The sequence below is a fragment of the Punica granatum genome, chromosome 4, assembly GCF_007655135.1.
Source record: "Punica granatum isolate Tunisia-2019 chromosome 4, ASM765513v2, whole genome shotgun sequence".
Classification (NCBI taxonomy): domain Eukaryota; kingdom Viridiplantae; phylum Streptophyta; class Magnoliopsida; order Myrtales; family Lythraceae; genus Punica; species Punica granatum.
Genome location: NC_045130.1, coordinates 995,251 through 1,016,320, shown reverse-complemented (window position 1 = coordinate 1,016,320; position 21,070 = coordinate 995,251). Strand labels below are relative to the sequence as shown.

The 21,070-nt window shown below is 38.6% G+C and overlaps 3 protein-coding genes across 9 annotated transcripts; 1 reads left to right on the top strand and 2 right to left on the bottom strand.

The window, feature by feature from the left end:
- Positions 1-393: 393 nt before the first annotated feature.
- LOC116204713 (inactive poly [ADP-ribose] polymerase RCD1-like) lies at positions 394-5,722 on the bottom strand. Of its 4 annotated transcripts, none has more exons than XM_031536959.1 (8): positions 5,577-5,722; positions 5,020-5,118; positions 3,369-4,619; positions 2,836-3,077; positions 2,121-2,218; positions 1,047-1,238; positions 853-948; positions 394-726 (listed from the first exon to the last, which is right to left on the bottom strand). In XM_031536959.1, exons 3-8 carry the CDS (start codon positions 4,496-4,498, stop codon positions 670-672), a joined length of 1,815 nt encoding a protein of 604 aa, XP_031392819.1. In that variant the 5' UTR covers positions 4,499-4,619; positions 5,020-5,118; positions 5,577-5,722; the 3' UTR covers positions 394-669. The 4 variants fall into 4 exon arrangements, with proteins under 4 accessions (XP_031392819.1, XP_031392821.1, XP_031392820.1 ...); XM_031536961.1 differs by having other exon boundaries at positions 3,369-4,069; positions 5,577-5,721; XM_031536960.1 differs by lacking the exon at positions 5,020-5,118 and having other exon boundaries at positions 5,577-5,716.
- A 5,245-nt stretch (positions 5,723-10,967) lies between these two features.
- Positions 10,968-13,178, top strand: LOC116204712. Its single transcript, XM_031536957.1, has 5 exons — positions 10,968-11,161; positions 11,452-11,549; positions 11,634-12,229; positions 12,348-12,453; positions 12,829-13,178. Exons 1-5 carry the CDS (start codon positions 11,081-11,083, stop codon positions 12,869-12,871), a joined length of 924 nt encoding a protein of 307 aa, XP_031392817.1. The 5' UTR covers positions 10,968-11,080; the 3' UTR covers positions 12,872-13,178.
- Positions 13,179-13,313: 135 nt separating this feature from the next.
- On the bottom strand, positions 13,314-17,097 carry LOC116204711 (alpha/beta hydrolase domain-containing protein 17B). 4 transcript variants are annotated; one of them, XM_031536955.1, is made up of 6 exons: positions 16,090-17,097; positions 15,153-15,189; positions 14,795-15,031; positions 14,581-14,628; positions 13,721-14,292; positions 13,314-13,627 (listed from the first exon to the last, which is right to left on the bottom strand). In XM_031536955.1, the coding sequence occupies exons 1-6, from the start codon at positions 16,413-16,415 to the stop codon at positions 13,477-13,479; spliced, it is 1,371 nt and encodes a 456-aa protein (XP_031392815.1). In that variant the 5' UTR covers positions 16,416-17,097; the 3' UTR covers positions 13,314-13,476. The 4 variants fall into 4 exon arrangements, with proteins under 4 accessions (XP_031392815.1, XP_031392816.1, XP_031392814.1 ...); XM_031536956.1 differs by having other exon boundaries at positions 13,314-13,852; positions 13,946-14,292; XM_031536954.1 differs by having other exon boundaries at positions 13,314-14,292; positions 16,090-16,680; positions 16,763-17,096.
- Between the last annotated feature and the right edge of the window lie 3,973 nt (positions 17,098-21,070).

Sequence of the window (21,070 nt, the reverse complement as noted above, 5' to 3'; positions counted from 1 at the left end):
CGTTGGGCCTTTCCAACCCATATCCACTTGGACCGCACATAACGCAGCCATTTATTGGGAGCCTAGCGGAACCATCTGAAAAGTGAGACCATTTAGTAGGGGCGTGTCCAGCCTTGCGACATAGGAGGGCTTCCCATGCCCATCTAACAGGCACGGACTTGTAACCTCACTGATCCTGGTTTCCGTGCAGTCGGACTTTTTCAGCTTACATGATTGCAGCATATGTTATAAGGCCTGGAATTATTATCGGCCATCAGAGATGTCGCCCTGATTACAGTCATTCCACTTGACACAGGTCTGACTGTTCATTGCATGTACAACCTTTACCTGCACTAACTCCAAGGTCCAGAGTTTAATTCCCCATAGCACTACGTCGAGCAAAATGATTAAAACTGAAAAACAGTAAGTGGCTCATAAGTTCTATATGAAACGGAAAAGAAACTCAAGTTCGGTACGTTTATTCTTTCACAAGAGTTCATCTAATAAGAGTCGCTTCAGAGCAGTGAAAATACCAAGAACTTGCCCCCAGGAGGAAAAAAAATGACACTAATTAGACGCAAAAGCTAAGAAATTTCCGAAAGGAAAAGAGGGTGTGAAAACAGAAGCACGGTTGATTTTATTCCACATAGTAGTAAGGAAGCAAACCAGGTGAGGATTGACATAAAAGCCTCAGCACTTCTGCTCTTGCACTGCAAACTTACTGTTGAAGCTAGAACCCAGAGGCAGCTGCAAAAACAAATAACATAATAAATGAAGCAACCAAAAAAAAAAAAAAAGGCCCGAATCTGCAAAGCCCCCATATGGTGGACGGATCCCCATATGAGTAGATCATCAAAAGCAAAAAAAAATTACCTTACGCTGAAGACTCAATATAGTGGACCTCAATAATTCATCCCCAACAATTGACCTCAGCTTCTTAATGAATTCATCCCTGGTGATCTTCTTGCTCTGATAAGCATGCCAAATTTTAGCAAAAAATTCAAAAAGTTGAGTCCATCTTTGCGAGATGATGTACAGAAGATGGTAGCGCATAGTTATCAACATACCATGAAAAGGCCATAGTGAACGTTCACCATGTCCATATCCTTGGGAGATACCTCTCTTGATATGGCTTCAAACAACAACGGAAAAGGCATCCATGGGGATCTGGGAACCTTGGCAGGCTTTAATCCTTGGTTAACATCTCTGTTCTGAGGTGTCATCTTCCCATGGTCTGGAAACGGTGGAGATATTCCCTCCTGAGGGATACATGATCTCAAAAGATAAGCAAACATCAAGCAACTACCTGAATGCAGAGTAGTAGAGGCCAATCTGCCTATCGACAACTAAGAAGATTGGAAAAGTTTGTCTAATCCATGACTAAGAAGGGAACTTCAGGTAATTTTCGCATCGGCCAGTCTGGGATTTACTAACGCTCAACCTAAGTTTCCTAACCCCATCCTTTGCTTCTGTATGTTTCATTTTCCTAACAGAAATTCCTATCGGTGAGTCTCTTTGCAGGGCATAGGAAGAATAGAATCGAAAGAAGATAAAAACGATAGGGACTAGAATTGAAAATATGCTGATAGAACACGATGGAGAACCTAGGCATTAGATTTCCATATTCGATGACTGGCATAAATAGAGAAGGGAAGAGACTTAACCATTAAAAGAAACAAAGTACCTGTAAAATTTAAGTGAAAGCAAACGTTCACTTTTTAAATATTATTACTAATAATTAAAAATAGCAGCACAACTGCTGGTGTTGGGCTGAGAGTATGACCGAGGAATGTTGAAGGTGAAGGGTGTTTCTGGTATACCACTGTACACTCTTATTCCTCATGGGGTCAGATTAGCGGTTCTAAACAGAAGGGGATGGCATTCTGTATGAATCAAGAGCCGTGAAAAACACCAACTCAGAAACCTTCTCAATACTTTACACAGTAGGCTATTTGGAATCAACTGAAGTTTAAAAGAACCTCAAGATGAAATCTGTTAACCTATTTCAGTAAATATAACCTAACAGTTGCATGATATTTATCATGACTACAAAAAGGATTCATGATACATATGTTTATGTGTATAGACCAATAAGGATAAAAAAAATCCATTTGTGTAAACAGAATATTCGGAGGCCTTACAGTCTCAGTAGAACGATTTGGACAGGCCCCACCAATGGGCATTTCAGTAATTGGCTTTCCCAAAATCGCAATATTGGTTTCTTTCCCAACTGAAGTGCCTGAAGCATTACAAACAATTCCATTGCTAGGATATATATGCAAAGCACAACGATAATAAAAAAAAGAAACTGCACAGACCCTTCCTAAGGCACTATCTTGTGGCCAAGTGGAATATTCTCCTGACTAAATTCACTCATGTGAACTAGTTGATTCATCAAAGATAAAGAATGGGATGGCTACAGAAGCCTCAATGCCTTTCATGATTCCAAGACGGTCACTAGGATCTATGGTTGGTCCCAGTATGCATGATACCTGGGATACCTGCACAACCTAGAGAGTCTGAACTGTTTTGAGGATCGCTATCGTTCCAGGTTTGAATTGCTCTAACTGACAACTAAGCAAATAATATGATCACATTTACCTGTAGTCTAGCATACTTACTTTAAGAGCAGCCCCTGACAGAAACTATTTCTCTAGATAGAAACAGTTCTCCTTTTTGAATGGTTCAAATCAACTCTTATTGGTAAATGCGCCAAATTTTTCTCTTCAATATAATTATAATGGATAATGGACTACGGAGAAAATGGAGAGAATTTGCCCAGAACCAATATAACCTGGTTTTCAAAAGATTATGGCAAATAAGGACACAGAAACCATCCAACGAATAAAATGTCACCTTGAGCTCCTGATGTCATCTTGAAAGTGATGAGATATTCTGGAAAAATATGAGTGCTAGCATTCATGCTCCAAACTATATATAGATGTGGATTCTGAAGATTGTCAACTCCACTGTCAAAGCTTTGGCTAGTGGGGTGGAATTGGTCAGATGCAGGGTTAACAGGTTCAACGCTCCCCAGTACAACACGACAGAGTACCAGGTATTGCAGTCCTTCCTCGTCAGCAGCACAGTTTTTTGCACTATTGAAAAAAGAAATTAAATTTAAGAAATACAAATATAAATATTAAAAAAAAAAAAAACCAGCTCAAACTTCCACCTAGAGACAACAGTAGCAGCAGCAGCCCAATAATATACTTATTACTTGCAAACATATTTTCATGAAAATAAAATAAAAAATTGTAAAAGATTTTGCATAAATGATGCTCACAGATTCTAACACCCATAAACTGAGCATAATATGCAAGTCACATAAAATTAACATGTGGCAAAAATGAGTTAAAAACAACAATGGACAAGAGAAAACATCAGACCTGGCATGCAGATCATTTAGTGGGGTCAGGTGAACTGCTGACCCATGTTTGGACATTGCAGTAAATCCACCAGCACCAAAGCCATATATCATGAGGCTAGAAGAAGCATCCTTGTTGGCAGCAAGCCATGCATATCTAACATTAGGATCCCCTCGACTTTTCCTAGTGATTTCAACTTGCTTTGTGAAAAGTTCTAGCCGCGATTGCATCAAATTATCAGAGCAGGGTGTCATCTCGATTAGTCTTGCACCAAACAATTTCATGCCAGCAAGACAAATGTCTCTTACAGCAGCAGGTTCCAATAACTTGTAGTTAGGTGTAACCTCAGCTGCCATCTGTTCAACCTTCAGTTGACATGCCCCATCAACTTCCTCTGGTTTCACATATGATGCCTGGTCATCCTGATCAAGGTTGCAATCAATCCCCAAATCCTCAGGCCCACCTAAAGATTTTCTCCTAATTTTTATCCTCTTAGCATGAGAATTGGACTCCTCAACACAACCCTCGAGATCATACATAGGTGCTCCTTTGATATCAATCTGAAGTTGCAGTTTAATATCTTGGTCACCCTCAGGTAGCTGAAGCACTAAACCTGGATCTCTCTCTACTTCAGTTTGGCAAGCCTCAGGCATCCTAGAGGCACTAGCACCCAGAAGAATTTCCGGGAAATAGCAGCTCCCTTTGTCATCAATCCAAGCGATCTGCTTTTGCAAACCAGTTTTCAGATCCCACTGAACCATGTATAAGATATCTAGCAAATAATGATACCCATTGAACTTCACTTCGATAGCAGCGTTTTTCAACTGAAAATGTTCCCTCACTGAGTCAACAACATAAGCAGGGAAATCATTCCATTCGCTGTTTTCAAAAAACAAAACGCGGTTTGGTAGACTGCTCTCAATAAAGTTCGAATAATACTTCAATGCAGACTTCCTTGGGCAAGGACTGTCACATGTACCACAAGCATCAGATCTCTTACGCTTGCGAAGCTTTTCAAAAGACGGTTTCAAGCCAGAACATCGTGAATTCCGCTTTTTACCAAATCCATTAATACCTCCCACGCGTCGATATAGTCGCTTACCAACAATTCTACTTCCACTGCCTAATACCTTAGTCCACTCTGCTTCCATTATGTACCAGAAATCAATGTGTATTCACAAGCCTAACTCTAAAGACTAGGAACTAGAGTAGTGTACAAATCCTGAATCGGATATACATGAGAATCGATGCGATCGAATAAATTCGTAAATCCTGCAAAAATCGGAGAGCCAGTTAACGTCTCTTTATGAAGGAAATTACATAAACATCTTCATGGCCGATAGGATCAGAAATGCAGGTATGGAAGCAACGGGAATCCTATAGGTTGAATTTTAAGGATGCATTCTATTAAACTTATTAATAGTAAACACTTTCATATATATATATATATATATATATATATATATATATATAGCCATAAACATGTAGACAATGCCAAGGTTCTCATCTTCTTAGGACAAACAGGATCCGACTTCTCCTCTGAGGCTGTGCAATTTTCAACCAAAAATAATAATAATAATAAACAAACTAGGGCCACGTTCTGCCCATGCTTTATGCGAGTAAGATTTAAACCAGTAAGATCCGAGGATTGAAACAAGCAAAAGAAGCATACCAAAAGATACGACCAACGGCAATTTCGCGCACGTTTCTCTTCCGGTAAACATGACTGCCAACAAAACCGCCGACTAAACAATAACTTTCTCCAAACTCCCTGCCGGGGAGCAAAATCAACAACAAAACGTACCAATTAGCCCCAAAATTGACATCAGAGAACTGCTTCTGCGCTTTACAAAGATCAGACACCAAATGGCATGGTCAATTGCTCCGCAACATTCATGCTGATCTTAGTCATCGGAGCTGGACATATATATATAATAATTTCTCAAAAGAGAAGACCAAAACCCTAGCTCGTCAAGTGCTCGTCAGATCGGATCATGAAAGCCTCCATGGCGTCAAAAAGCACTAGCCATGGCATCCACGGAGATAGATCGACCAAAATCGATCAAAGTCAAACGTAAGCACTAGCTCAACCTCGAGGACCTAAAAATTGAAACGAAAAAGCATAGTCCACTCCCTTCGAACCGTCTTACAGCTAACGAACAGCATGTAGAAGTAAGACGAAGATGTTGATCGACGAAAATATTATCGGAGACCTGAACGAGAGATTACCTTCGGGTTAGGAGGACGGAGGAATTTGGGGATTTTCCAATTAATAGTCTGTAGGGTTTTTATCCTATCACAGACGCACAGAGAGAGGGAGAGCGCCGTTTGGTCTATCGGTCAACGCATTCTGTCGTATCGTATTCACACTTTTTGGTCCGGTCGTCGACCATAAGCAGTGCTTTATTTGGTTAAAAAAAATTAATTTAACTTCAATTTATTTTTTTCCTAATTTAATAGTCCAATTATTATAATACCAATTCTGGATGAGACTAGGAAAATACAATAAGATTAATAACCCAGGGCTAAAAGAAGCCGATACCATGCTCTTTAGCGAGCTTTAACACCATCCCTCGACAAATGCTCAAGCACGAGTTCCGTATCGTCATCTGAGGCCCGAAACCGTTAATACTACTGATTCTTTAAAATTAACTCGAATCGCATATGAAGTCTTATTATCACAATAATATTAACTTTGTCATAAAAAATAACTTCTATCGTATGTTATCCACGGACTTCCATTGAAATATTTCCTTCCTAAAATTGAACTTTCGTAAAGTGAAACGAGTTGACAATATTTAAAAATACATAACATAATGAGTATTATGGCGTGTAATTCAATATTCATTAAGTTGGGTGTTGCTTATGGCTTGGTCTCGTTCTAATAGGTATTATCTCATAACAAGCATGTAAATCTAAAGAAATATGAATTTTGATGGTAAGTGTACTATGCCCTTGCTAATTTTGTGTGATCACTATTGGAGTTTACAATCCATGAGCAAAGGACGTAATAGTTCCTTCGACATTTTTTTGGACCTTATAATTTATATTCTTTTTCTGGGTAAAATATAATTAATGTTCTTAATTGTTATTTCTATCTCTTCACTCCATTTATTCCATATATATATATATATATATATATATACAACGATCAACTATGTATTGAGAAATAATTGTGCTTCTTTACTTCTTTCTTTTATTTTATCTCTTATGAAGCTCGTAGGTTTCTCCTATTAAAAATTTTTAAAAAATCCTTGAAATATCTGACGGGCGTTTTTCTAATATTCCTATGATCATGAATAAAATTAGACAATGCATTATTGTAGTCTCATTTAAACCTTCTTATCTATGGTTATTTTAGGGATTTTTACCTAAAATTACTCATGGTTTACCCGTTTTGTCAAATCTATCATATGTTTTTTTTTGTCAAATCTATCTCATGCCACGTCAGCACGGCCGTTAGATGTCAACGGGAAAAATAACGCCGGGATAAATTTGATACAAAAAAGTAAACCATGGGTAGATTTGACAAAAAAAAAACATATGATAGATTTGATAAAACGGGTAAATCATATGCCATTTTAGGTAAATTTCCTGTTATTTTATGAGTAAACCTTTCCTACATGAACTGATTGGAGCATGTATTATTTTCTTGCACTTAAATATTTGCGCAACCGATAAGATTTGTTTCGATACTATAATGAAATTTTGAATCACTATATTTCAGGAGGAGGATTTTACCACGGTTGACTACAAAAAAATAATCATCGTTGTTGTTTTCTTTTCAACCGTTATATCGGATTATGTAAGATTCGGGCCATACACGTGTCCAAATTCTTTTTATCTGAAGATTCACCCATCAATTTTTGACTTTCGATTTTTTCGACTGCGCATAAATCACACATGAAAGAGAGATTGAATTTTAGGGATTGGTGGGTTGATTTGATTTTGTTGATTGAAATGGGATATGGGAACGTATCAAGACATCGAAACTAGTTTAATTTATAATTTATTTTTTCTTTTCTTTTATTTAATAATTTAAATTATTCTTTATTTGATTGAATCGGTAGATTTCATTCGGTTTAATATCGGAACGGATTCGAGTTGTTCCCAAATTCGGTTTAATTTATTTCTCCTGTGCTCCTCACCTTTCACTTGGTCGATTCGACTATGTCTCGTCTGAGAAATCGACGGCCCGTATAAATATCATATCCCACGGTCTTGTTCTTGTCTTGTTTTCGGACTAGCGAACAGCAGATACAAGGAGATCCGATCGATTCACTTGCAGGGACTTGGCCGAGGCTCACCTGGCATCATCAATTGATCAGCCATACAAGGCTGCCTAGACACTTTTCTTGATCGAAACGAACGGCTGAAAGAACCTGATGAAGGGGTTAGTATGCATCTTATGTGTTCATATAGTAAATAATTCGATCCTGCTAATACGTTTTACGTTAATTAGTAGCTCGCTTTCCCTCGTCACTCGTCAGACAAGAACCAAAATAAGTGATGGACAGTGTCAATTGTAAGAAACCAGTATAAGTATCGTTTAATGACCTCGTCAAATGAAAACATAGCAGGCGCACGAAACAATGACCTAGAACTCCTGCACCTAATTAAAAATACCATGTCTTTTCTACAAAAACCTAACTATAAAAGGCTCATAAGGATGCAGTGCCACCGTTGATCGAAAATATTTAAATTGAGACGGACATTGAATTAGGAATTGGCGGGTTTATTTGATTTTGTCCTTATTTCAATGATGGAAACGTACGAAAATATCAAAATTTGTTTAATTTATAATTTATTTTCTTCTTTTCTTTTTATTAATAAATTAAATTATTATTTATTTGATTGAACTTATAGATTTTGTTTGGTATAATATCGAACAGGATTCAAGCCGTTGAAGGTGCGATGCATTGTCGAGAAGAATCACAGTAAAAAATAGCAAAAACCAAAGATTGATGGATGAATCTCCAATTAAAAAGATCTTGGGCGTATGTATGGCCCGAATCTTAGCTAATCCGATTTAACAGCTGAAAAGAAAATAATCATGGTGATTTTTTTTTTTATTTGGTAACCAATCTTCCTATTCGGCAGAGGACTTTTATGAAATCAATATTTATTGAATTCATATTTTGACAAGTTTACCAAATTCGATGAGTTGTCATAAGGTATTATGTTTTATCCCATGAATTAGGGCAGCTCTCAAGCTTGGGACAATGGGTATTTGTTGCGGTAGTCGAAGCTTAGATAGATACCGCAACAATCACAATAATAATAATTGTTTCGCCAACCTTAGTCCTCACAATAGCAGCAGGCTTGGGAGTAGCAACAGCCAGGTTACATGAAATTTCAGGTAAAACATCAAAATTGGAACTTTGAGTGGATGATCAGGTGTGTAAAGGGATCATTGCAGAAGAAGTTAGTTTAACTCGATGAAGAATGGTTGCTACTTCTAATGTCAAACTAGAATTTAAAACATGGAGGAATATGTTTTGTTTAATTACAGTGTTTGGAGACAGTAATTATTTTTGTATGCTCACTGCAGAAGAATATATATATATACATATATATATATATATATGTATGTATGTTTACAACGAGACTGTATGAGTTTCATCCGACTAATTCAACGGTCCACGTGAACACCATGCAAACTCATAAGGAGATTCAGTCCGACAATAGGTCGTTCAGATGGCCCAATAAAGAGTCTTATTTTGCATGAATTTTCAGGTCGGTTTACATTTTACTAGCCAAGGAAATCACACTATTTAATGATCACGCCAAATTTATGAAATAAAAGAGGACTTTGAGAGCTCATATCTCACGAGAGAAAGAAAAATCTAATACCAAAGAGTTTTGTTTGCATCGATGAAGGTAGGGGGGGATCGATTGTTGCAATTTATAGGCTTGAGTCTGAGTTTGGTAGGCTCGAAATATGGTTAGTCTTATAATTACAAATCGACTTATCAAATTGAGCGATCTAGGGTGGGGTTTGTTTGCGATTTCTATTCAAGATTTATTTTTACGAAGAAATTATTCATTGAAAAATAGCAATATTACATTTATTTGGAGTATATATTTGGAAAAAAATCAGTTTTAGTCTTAAATCTTTTAGCGTTTTTGTCATTTTGATCATAAATCTTTATTTTTTCTCATTCATATCTTCAACCTTTTGCATTTTTACCATTTCAGTCATACCGTCACTTTTTCCGTTAAGTGACGCCGATGTGAATTTTCAAACCAATGACCTTATGCCATGTGTTGCTATCTCTTTCAAAATTTGATTTTAAAAATGATATAATATTCTGAAAACAAAACTAAAATTTTCGAAATAAAAAATGGACAAAAGGGGAGGTACAAATGAGGGAGGGAGGGAGTGGGGTCGAGGCTGCCGGCTGGCGCCCTTACCACTCGAATTGACAGGGATTTTATCTTTACTGTAAATTTTTGTTTTTCTATTTAAAATTTTTTATATTTGATCCAAACATTTTGCAGTTTTATAAAAGTTTTCGATTTTTCTAATTTTTTCCATTATTTTTTTATTCTTTAGATTTTTTTGGATTTTTATGCATTTTATATTATTTTTGAAATTTTTAATGCCACGCCAGCTAAAATAAACAGAAAAATCTGACAAATGTTAGATTTGGGAAGGAAATGAAGTTAATGTACTTTTGTGAAAATAACTAGTCCATATTAAATTTGAGAAAACATGCAATGTTCGTGATTTTTGACATAATTCACCCTTCAACTTAATATTTAGAATGATGGTGACCAATATTTGATACATCTCTATTATACAATAGTAGCTCTTAATAAAAAATTTATTAAAAAATTTTGAAAAATTGAAGAAGAAAATAAACCCTTAGGAGGAGAAGGCAACAGAGGTCGCCGACGACCTCAATTGGGGATGTTGGCCACAATTGAGGCCTCACCATTAGCCTTCATTTCCTTTTCCTTACTTCTTTTTTTTTTAATCTGGCGTTGGTGGCCCCACTAAGTCCTCACTAGCTCTGTAGGATTATCCAGGCAAGGGGGTTATGGGGGGTTAGTGACTGCCAAGAGGCCCTTACTACTGCTCCCCACCCCCTTTCTCCCCTTTCTAACACTATGTTTGGATACTCTTCAGGGTATACTCTTCAGGGTCGGAGGGTTATGGAAGATTAAGGAAGGAAAGGTTTTGAGGGGTTACGAAGGGGTTCTGAAACCCATTTTTGAATAGAACTTATTTAGAAGTTTAGATGGATTTGATTAGATTGTTTTTGTTATTTTAGATTTGTTTTGAGATAGAATTGTTAAATTATTATTATTTTCAATAAAGAGATATACAAAAACCTCATAAACCTTCCAATTTGAAGAGTTTAGAATTATGACATTTGAAAAAAATTGGAATTGTTATAAAATTTTTCCAAACAAAATAATTGAAGGGGTTTATGACACCTCCTAGCCCCCTTGAAAACTCCCGAAAACTCTCAAACCCTTCCATCCAAACATAACGGAGGGATTTCAATTTTTTTAATTAAAAAATTAAGCCTAAAAAATGAGCCCAAGGCAGCCCCCAAAAAAAAAAAGTAAAAAACTGAAGGTAAATATATATATATATATATATAGCCTCTGTGCTTGCTTTTCGCCTCCTTATCTGTGTGTACCGTCACAGGAGCGGAGTAGACGGTGAAGAAGAAGCACAACGGAGGAGGAAGAAGGAAGAAGGAAGCACGAGTTCTGAAAGCATGGGAAGAGATAAAGAAGGTGATCTGTGGGACGACTCCGCCCTCATCTCCGCCTTCGACGACGCCATGTCCAAGTACAAGGTCCCCTCCTCTGCCTATTTCCACTTTCACGGAGCTTCAAAACTGTCATATGTTCTACTACGTTCTAGGGCTAGCTGTTCAGTTTTCTTTATAGGCTGCTGACTTCTGTGCATAGCAAATGACGTTTTCCTTGAATTCATATGCCGTGCTGTCGCGTCGTTTAATCTGAGGAGCTGAAGTTAAATCTGTGATTAGCTACAAGGGGAATCATAATCGTTTGGTTTGCAGAAGACAGATCTAATCGTGCTTGATGTGCCACTTGTTCGTCTGATCTTGTATCGTGTTTCCAGAAAATGCATGGGAAGAAGAATCATCAAATTCCATCTGAAGCTGGAGAAGCAATTTCTGGAATTGACAAGATTATTTCCATTAATCCCATCGACGGGAGGTATGCAGTTTCTTCTCAAGTCTTAAGTTGATCCATGGCAGAAAGAATTGCATATATTGAATTTTTTTTTTCAAATGAAAACAGTGTTGCAGCATCAGGTGCAGTTGCAGAAGCAGGAGAAGCCAGCAATTTCCTATCAGCTAATGAAGACACTTCTGCAGTTACAGCGGCACACGAATCTTATCCCGTCAGTTCAAATTCTGTGCCTGCAAATGATGCGGTAAAGGGATATTCTTATTTCCCAAGCACGGAAGACTATAACCAGTTGCTTGCAGAGTACTATGAGCTCGAGGATAAGAGGGAAAAGCTTCTACAGAAGCTTCATCAATATGGGAACTGGAGCTACCAGGCTGAACCTTCTGGTTCCGATCCTGGGGTACAACAGTGGCAGGGTGCTCATCCTTCTCAAGAATATCCCATCCCTGCGGATCAGATCTCTCATTCAGTCGATGCCTGCGCATGCTGTCCATATTTCTGTCAGACTTTTGTTGCTCCTTGCCCTGCCTCCAGTTGTTCTTTTGGTGGGAAGTGTGGGGATCAAAACCTTTGTAATGATGACCCTTCATTGGTTCCTCGAGACTCAATCCCTCTCAAGGATTGTGAAGTCACCAGAACAGCAATTGAAGCTGCCCGGAAAGCAATATCATCTTTGAAGATAGAAGGCTCTAGCATATGCGAAGGTGACCTGGTCCTTGTCCACCGATTATTATCGTGCTGATTCATCATACCTGATCCGTACTGTTCTCTTAAGTTGTTCTATGAGGGTGCATTTTGTTAATCTTTCCTCACGGAATGCAGGGAAAGAGAATAAAAAAGAGGGGGATATGGTGGTAACTACAAGCTCAGAAACGGATCTAGCAGAGGTCTTAAATGCATGGTATTCAGCGGGCTTTTACACAGGAAAGTAAGCATCTACTCCATACTTCATTTTGATCAATAAACCTTGCATTTATTCGGTCATCATGCTTCATCGTGCTTGTCGGACGGTCGGTCATGATGCTCGAGTGAAATGACCAGTCACGACATGACGAATAAATCTTGACATAGTTTCAAAAGGACATTTTTCAAAATTTCCTCTGTTGAACTTCTTAACAGACATTAGTTAGAAAAATCTATAGCATAGATGAAGTACAAGGAACACGAACTGATCATTCCACTGGCTTTGTTTGTAATTCCAAACTCAGATTTACTTCTTGTTCTGTTCTCTGTAAGCAATCACTCTGGATCTTCACCCTTCTCTAATGAATTCCCCAATGCTGTGCTGTGGGTGATGCGACAGGTACCTCGTAGAGAAATGCATTCGAGAGAAGAGGCAGAGCTAAGCAAATACTATATGAGCCGTGAAATTAGATGAAGAGTAAATTTGTACTCTCTGTACACTCAAATTGGAGATGGAAAACTTCTGGTTTGGCGAGGGCTTCTCTGCTCTGCGAAGTTTGATGTTGTCATTGCTGTCGGTCTTGGCAAATAGTCGTGTTGATTGAGAATCAAAGCATAAGAGTAAGAGTCACCGATTTTGCGATTTTGCCACTTTCGCCGGAAAGTTTAACCTTGGATTTTGGAATCAAGAGTTGAAACAGCATCTGAAGTATTGAACCCATTCTATGATGTGTTTTTGCTCTTTCCTCAGTTCAACGTCTTGCTTATGAAATTCCACCCATGCATAAATAAACCCAAAGCCGCAGGAAAGGGGCGTCCCACATCAAGTAAAACTACAGTGCTTAGAAGAACGCGTAACTTACCCAACCGGAAGACAACCCCAAGTTAAATGCGGGAGCGGTTCTTTTGCTCATTATGATTCATAGTAACTCAATCCCACCAATTACAACCAATTAAATCATAATCCCAGATATCACTCTTTCTAGTTTACTAACAAACAGCCCGATTAGGAGGTGTCACCTAGTTTAGCAGTCTATACAGCAACAGGCTATTTTGGTTCCTCCTGCTTTCTGTTGGTCTTGCCATTCCCCTCGGGGCAGCACAGACAGCAGAAACAGCATTTTGGTCTCAAACAGCTACGCTTACAGCTACAGCTCGGTCTAAAAAATCTTGGGCACTTGAGCTTCCAACAGCAGCATTTGAACTTGATGCAGTTGAGCCCACAAGAGCCCGAACACTTGGGCCACCTGAAACAATTAGGGCAGCTGGGCATCGAGCATTCTGGGCAGCATTTGAACTTGATGCAGTTGAGCCCACAAGAGCCCGAACACTTGGGCCACCTGAAACAATTAGGGCAGCTGGGCATCGAGCATTCTGGGCAGCATTTGAACTTGATGCAGTTGAGCCCACAACAGCCCGAACACTTGGGCCACCTGAAACAGTTAGGGCAGCTGGGCTTCGAGCATTCTGGGCAGCATTTGAACTTGATGCAGTTGAGCCCACAACAGCCCGAACACTTGGGCCACCTGAAACAGTTAGGGCAGCTGGGCATCGAGCATTCTGGGCATTTTGGGCATCTGGGGCGTCTCAGTTTTATCCTACAACAGCAACAAGAAGTGGAGACGGTAGTAGACGTTGATGCTTTCCTGCAGAGGTGGAGATTTTGGCGGATCTTTTTGAGACGGTTTTCTGTATTGACCTTCTCCATCTCGTGAATGAACCTACAAAGGTGTCGGATATAATCGGGGTACAGCTCCAAATTGCAGTGGCCCCCACCTTTAATCCAAAGAGGCTCATAGGGTTCCCTGGACATTTTCCACAGTCCATGGCCGTGGAGCCAGTTCACAACATCATCTTCTGTTCCCTGCATAATTGGAAATATGTGACTTAGTGAACAGTAAGAAGTACTAGGTTAAGTATAGCATCAGATAATGTATTCTCGACCCCTAAGACAACTTAGATGATATTTATCAATTATCATGAACTATTACTGTCCACACATGGCAATGAGCTTGGAACCCGGAGCTTTATAAGTAGGGGAAAAATGAAATAGTAGAGCCAAGTAACAAAAACAAGATCAACTATAAACCTCTTAAATCAAAAGATGAATCAGTGGAAAAAGAAAAAACCAATAACACAGGGAAGTACTTACATGTATCACTAATACCGGGCACTTCACCTTCCGGATTTTGTTGATGTTCTGCAAATATGACATAAAAAGTACTCTACTTCAGCTCAATTATCTGATCCTCCTATGTTGAATAGAATCTTTCACATCCTCTATTGTCAACTTGGCATTAGATGAATCAAAGATAAACCCGATAACTCATGGGACATGAAGATCGATCTTTTTCCCTTTCCTTTACCTTGTAAATGTCGCAGCAAAATGTGAACTTGACGTGGCAGAGGACACGTAGGCCAGAGAGAATGGCACTGTGGAGGACAACACCTCTGAGCCTCGGCAGCTTAGATGCCAAATGAAGGGTCGGCCCACTCCCCACGGATTGCCCGTACAAGATCACATCCTCTTGACCAACTCCATACTCAGTCTCGAGACACTGGTATACAGCCTCTATATCCGCATACGTATTGGATTCACTCGGCTGGATGATAAGATAAACTAATATCAATATAAAAAAAAAAATTTTGCTCCCAATTTTACCCATGGCAAACTTGTATTATCGAGTCGAAGTCAATCAATTAGGAAACTTCCGGTTGGCTTACCTTACCAGTAGAGGCTCCATAGCCAGAATAGTCATATCTGCATAGTAAAATTTAGAAATATATTATGAGAGACAGTCGAGTTAAAATCATAAATGCACCGGGGTTTCCTACGCCCCTCATCCTCCCCCCCGGCCACTCCCGTATGCCTTTACCCGACTAAGGCCTATGGGCCACCCTAGGACTAAATGAAGCAAAGATTCACTAAGCAAAAGCAATAGAAGCTGAAGCAAAAATGTCAAATAGTTGTGTCGAAAAATAAAAAGTCCACAGCTTTATTTTATTCAGAGACAGGAAAAGTTTCTTTCCTTGAGCAATATTGAAAAAGCAAGGGAGGGGAAAAAAAAAAGAAAAAAAAAGACGGAAAGTGTAAATGAAGAACAGAGAGAGAAAAGAACCCGCAAATGAACTGTATGAAGACACGCCCCATCTGCTTTTACTCTTTTCTTGTTGTCAATCAGTCCAATTTTACTCCTCTGCAAATTCCTTTTTCTGTAAATTTTTTTTTTTTTACAATTACTCTTTTTCTGTTTTCAATTTGGGTAGAAACGGAACTGTTCATTCTCATAGTCACATAACATCAGCTAGAAATTATTACTACTCAGCCAATAAATTTACAGATCTGAAAGCGCAAATCATATCCCATCATTAGAACAGAACAGAGCTTCAAAGACATGAAAATCTTGGACAGCTCGGATTATTTAAGGTTTAAATCTCAGAACGAAGCACAGATGTTTCGGGCCACCTTTGACCATTTCATGCCCCAGACTACTCGAATGACAAGCAAGATTCGGTTATTATATAGGAAACAAAAACAGCACCCATGAAACTACATACATTAGCAAGAACCAAAAAAAAAGAAAAAACTGTTTTTTTTTTTAAGAAACAGATGATTAATAAGAAAAATATAAGGAAAGGGAGTGGGGGGCCACTAACTAACCCCATGACATTGACACGGAGGTTGAGCTTGAGCTGTACGAAGAGGTCGTAGAGCTGGCCGAGGTCGGTGGCATTCCCATGGGAGTAGAGCACAGTGAGCCTCGCATAGGGGTTCCTGAGGTAAAACGCCACGATCCTGTTGCCGCGCTTGGTGTCGATGGAGAGGACGTCCAGGGAGCTGTCGTCAGCGCTCGGGATCGGGGTCTCCGGGGAGGAGGAGGTCACTGCAGTGAGGCCGCCGTCGTCGCCCTTCTTGATCCGGTAGGTGGCCGGGGAGGGCGGGAAGAAGGCGAACTTTGCGGCCAGCTGAGAGAGCATACACCCCATTCACACTCGCCCCCGAGAAGAAGAAGAAGAAGAGGAGGAGGAAGAGGAAGAAGAGAGGTGTGGGGATCCCACTTCATTGATAAAAATCAAAACTTGAATGCATTCCTCTAGAGAGAGAGAGAAACAGAACACTGAAGGAGAGAGAGGGGAGATTCTGTGTTTTTGTTGTTCGTTTTCTTTTTTTGCTTTTCTTGGGCTTCTGGTTTTTTGAGGGAGACGAGGTGAGCGAGCAAGTGGGGTTTTCTTCTAGCTTGTTTGTTGTTTCCTGCGGAAGAGATATGTAAGGTTGTGGGGGTTTGACAGATCTAAAGAAGAGATGGGAGCTAAAACAGATTTACTGGCGAAACCTTCTTCGTTCTGTAGAAGGGTGGTGGTGGTGGGAAGAAGATTTTTGGTTTGCTCGGAAGAACTGAACTGAAGTGAAAGAGGAGGCTGGGCTGGAGAGTAGAGGGAGAGTTGTTGGGAGTTGAGAGAGAGAGAGAGAGAGAGAAGAACAGTGGGTGGGGGGTTTCTTCGCAGACTCAACTTTGAGAAGTGAAGAAGAAAATGAAAGAAAACAGAGAGAGAGAGAGATGGAAGTGCATGACTTCATTGAGGTGTCAGTTTTGTGGCAGAACTGCAGGGGAGAGTGAGTAACTGAGTTTAGTGAGTCAGTGACCGAGTGGGGAAGGGACCTGCGAATCTCTCTCTCTCTCTCTCTTCCCTCTCTTTGGTCTTTGCTGCACCTCAACATTTTCATTCTTTAATTATTATAATTTTTTTGGCCATTTTAAGGAATTATTTTAAAAAAATTTCCCTGACTATGAAAATAATATGCGATTATAATATAATGAAATAGAAAATTTATCACCGAAATTTGGTAGTTTAGTGATTAAGATAAGATAGGTATCTTGACGTTTTGAGTTTAGGTCATCTCCCGTGCAACTGCAATTCTCTTAAAATAAGAGTTTCAGTGAAAATGCGATTGTCCACTAATTTAAACTTGTAATTTACTTTAAAAATAGAAAAGAGAAAATTTAATAAAGAAATATAAATAATTTCACATCTGAAAAACCGAATAGAAAACCTTAAACTGGAGTTTTCTTTAAAAAGACTTGAATTTCAACTCCTTTGAGTGTACAAGCCAAGTGAGCTACTCGCTCTAGCTCCGCAACATGTCCCGTCACATGTTACGGCATAGAAATATATGACAAAATAAAAGTAATACTACATTTTACTATTTTACTTCATGTGTATATATAATATGTTTCAAGTTTTTCTAACAAAGATTAAAAAGAAAATTCTGATGATTTTATCAATATTGACATCCTTACATTTCGAAGATCTAAATGAACAACCCATCCCAAAAAATATATATATATATATATCTAAATGAACATGACTAGAATTTAGTAAATCTTTTTTTTTATGCGATATTTAAGATTTCAAGCAGCTCTTGTTTTTATTTCCCTTTTCCTCCCATCACAATCTTTCTTCCCGCATGATGATGACCTCCGCAATTATTAACCAACATTGGCATGACATTATCATGCTAAAGTTGCATGAGAATAATAACCTTGACAAGGATTAAGGGGATAAAAGAAACCAAAAAAAGTCAAATCTCAATTATGGCAGTCCAAGCAACTCAATTAATTACATAAATAAAATTCCAGCTTGTGATAGTGATCTATAATATCCTATATATATAAACACATGTATTTTTTTTACTTATAAAAAAATACATAGGTACTGCCGAAAAAAAAACATAGGTAAGAAAATTGTTGTATTTATATGCTGCAATCTCTATATCATTTTTTAGTGTTGTTTATTCTGAATAATCAATTCAAAAATCATCCCGAATTCAAAATCTCAATCATAATGGTATGAGTTACAATTTACACAATATCTAAGAATTTTTCAATAAATATAAATGAATTTTTAATTTAAGAGGACTTTTTCCTTTTTATTTAGCATAAATACTAAAACGCATGATGCGATAATATGTATGTATATTATAGTACTGAAAAGTCCCCCCTTTTAAACCCATATCAGCCTCAGGAGGTTTTTTTGCTTTTTTTTGCGTGAACCTGTTATCCGGAAGCTCGATTGAGTCACGATTAATCCAATAGAGCCGGGTCGGCCCACTATGAATAAAACTCTCATAACTTGAATTTTTTATATTCATAAGGACTCAAATCCGAAATTTTATTTGAGCAGAAGAAGCACCAAATTATTTAAATCAACCCCAGTTGGTCCTCGGGAGGTACTTTATTATGGCAAAGATTTTTGGCTTCTAGTGACAAAGTATACAATTTCCCAAGGAGGGCCAACTAAAGCTAAGATTTCTCCGGTGGGGGTGTCTCTCTCATGTCTCTGAATTGGATCCTATATTGTCATATAAATACCACATCAGACAAGACAAATTTCAAATAAAAAGAGAGATACATACTCTAATCGTGTCTCTGATCCATACCCACATTCATATTATATTAATTAAATGTATATAACTACTATTATATATAATTAATATATATTTTAAATAGTTTTAATTAATTAAATTTATTAAAATTAAAAATAAAATATATGTTGGGGGCAAAGGGCCGCCATTGCACCCAACTTAAAAAAAATAAGATAATTGATAAAAAATAAAATAAAAGTAGGGCTAGGGGCTCCTGTTTGGGGTCCGAGGCGACCACGCTGTAACATCGTATTGGCTACCTAGTCATCAGAGACATGCGCGACTTGCCTCCAACCGCAAGGGGAGATGTGCACATAGCAAGGGGAGATGTGCAGGGGGGAGGCGCCCATTGAAGGCAGCCTTATAAGTTTTTTTCATAAAAAATAAAAGAAATCCTCATTTCAATTCCCATATCAAAAACATGGATGAGCAACTAACGTTAGTTAGTTCAAGCGATTCAAAGTTTATTTAAATAATGTGTCGGGTTTAAGTTTTTGTGAAAGTATAAAATCCTTGCTGAAAGAGCTTTACCCCTTAGTGGGCCGACCCAATTTCACTAGATTTGTCATGGTCAAATTGAATTTTCGGATATCAGAGTTCACAAAAAAAATATATATGTATAAGCACATAATTAAGAGAAAGTGTACTCTTTAGCGAGTCAATTAGACTTAAATTAGATTCAATCAAATTTTTAAATATCAAGTGATGGACGCTAGAGCCATTGGTACTTTACCCTTACCAAATCTCACTGATTGGTTTTGGCCCAAAAAGAAACATTTTCCAATTGATTCCAAGTCTCCTCTTCTCCTTCTTTCCCCCCTATCGTCGCCCTCTCGGGCCTTTAGGTCCTTTCTCTCATCAAATATGGTTAGCTTCTTTCCCTTACTTTGCCGAGTAGTACTAGCAATGGTGAGTATACTGATGAAATGGAAAGCTGATATCTCTTTTTTTTTTTTTCCTTCCTTTATTTTTTGTATGTAAAAAGATACAAATGATTTTGGAGAATCTGGAACGGACGGACGCCTTTGCTGTATCTGATAATGTTGGATTCGAGTTTTATATTGCATTCAAGGATGAAGAGTTTCCGAGGGAATCGAGAGACAAATATCTCTCAGGTTTCAGGTTCTTGGTAAGGCATGATAGTCATCCGAGACCTATCCATGCAATAATAGGTGAGTGCTAGAAAATTCTGGCGGGACCCGATGTTGGGAATGAGAAGTTCAATCAGTGACAGCAGCCGGCCCCCTCAGAGGGGAGCAAGGGTGGGGTGGCGCGTGGGCTCACGCTCCGGTGTCACATCTGTAAACACTGTCTCTCTCTCTCTCTCTGAGTGTGCTCGTTTCTATTTATCATATCAGGGGGTCCAGCGATGGAGATGATCGAGGGGAGGGTTCTCGATCTGTATTTGGACTTTTTGGCTGTTGCAATATCAAATCTCAGCCACAGACACGGCCACGGGACCGGACTGGACCCATCCAAAGGAGGCACAACACAGGGGACGGGACGAGACACTGATTTATCATCGGAGTGCGCCCTCTGATTTTATCCAATTCATGGCCATCGTGGGCTCCCTTTTACCATTGGAATGATCGATACTTGCAGAATTGGTATAATGTTTTATACATCCAATCCCCATTTCTTTGGTTTGACTTGGGCTCGGATTTTGCTTGCACGCGTCTCGTCCTTAAAAGATCAATTAATAAAACAGGAAAAAGAGAGGAGGAATAATAATAATAATAATAATGTTCCTAGATTACATTCCGGGGAGAAATAAATAAGGCAAATGCATGCACCAGAAAAAGGTGGAAAGATTACTCCAAAGGATGAGTAAAGCAATTATAGCTCAGCTCAGTTTGGAGAAGGTCGTAGCTGGATAGATTAGTGGCAGTAATTTTGCTGTCTGTTCCATCGCAGACTTACAATGATCTCGATGACCGAAGACGAGGACTAAGCTAGCGTCATTCAATATTGTACAGTAATCAATGAAGATGAAAATTCACACTTGTTATCTTCTCGGTTGTACCATTCGATACTTCTAAAATATGCTGATAATATATTATACATCTATAAATTGAAATTTAAAAAAAAAAAAAACACATACACACACAAGGGGAACACACACGTTGTAGCGGAGGGACAGAAGGCCAAAGCCCACGCAACTCCCAAAACTATGTAATGTACGACTCTTTTTTTTTTTTTTTTTTTTTACTTAATGGGA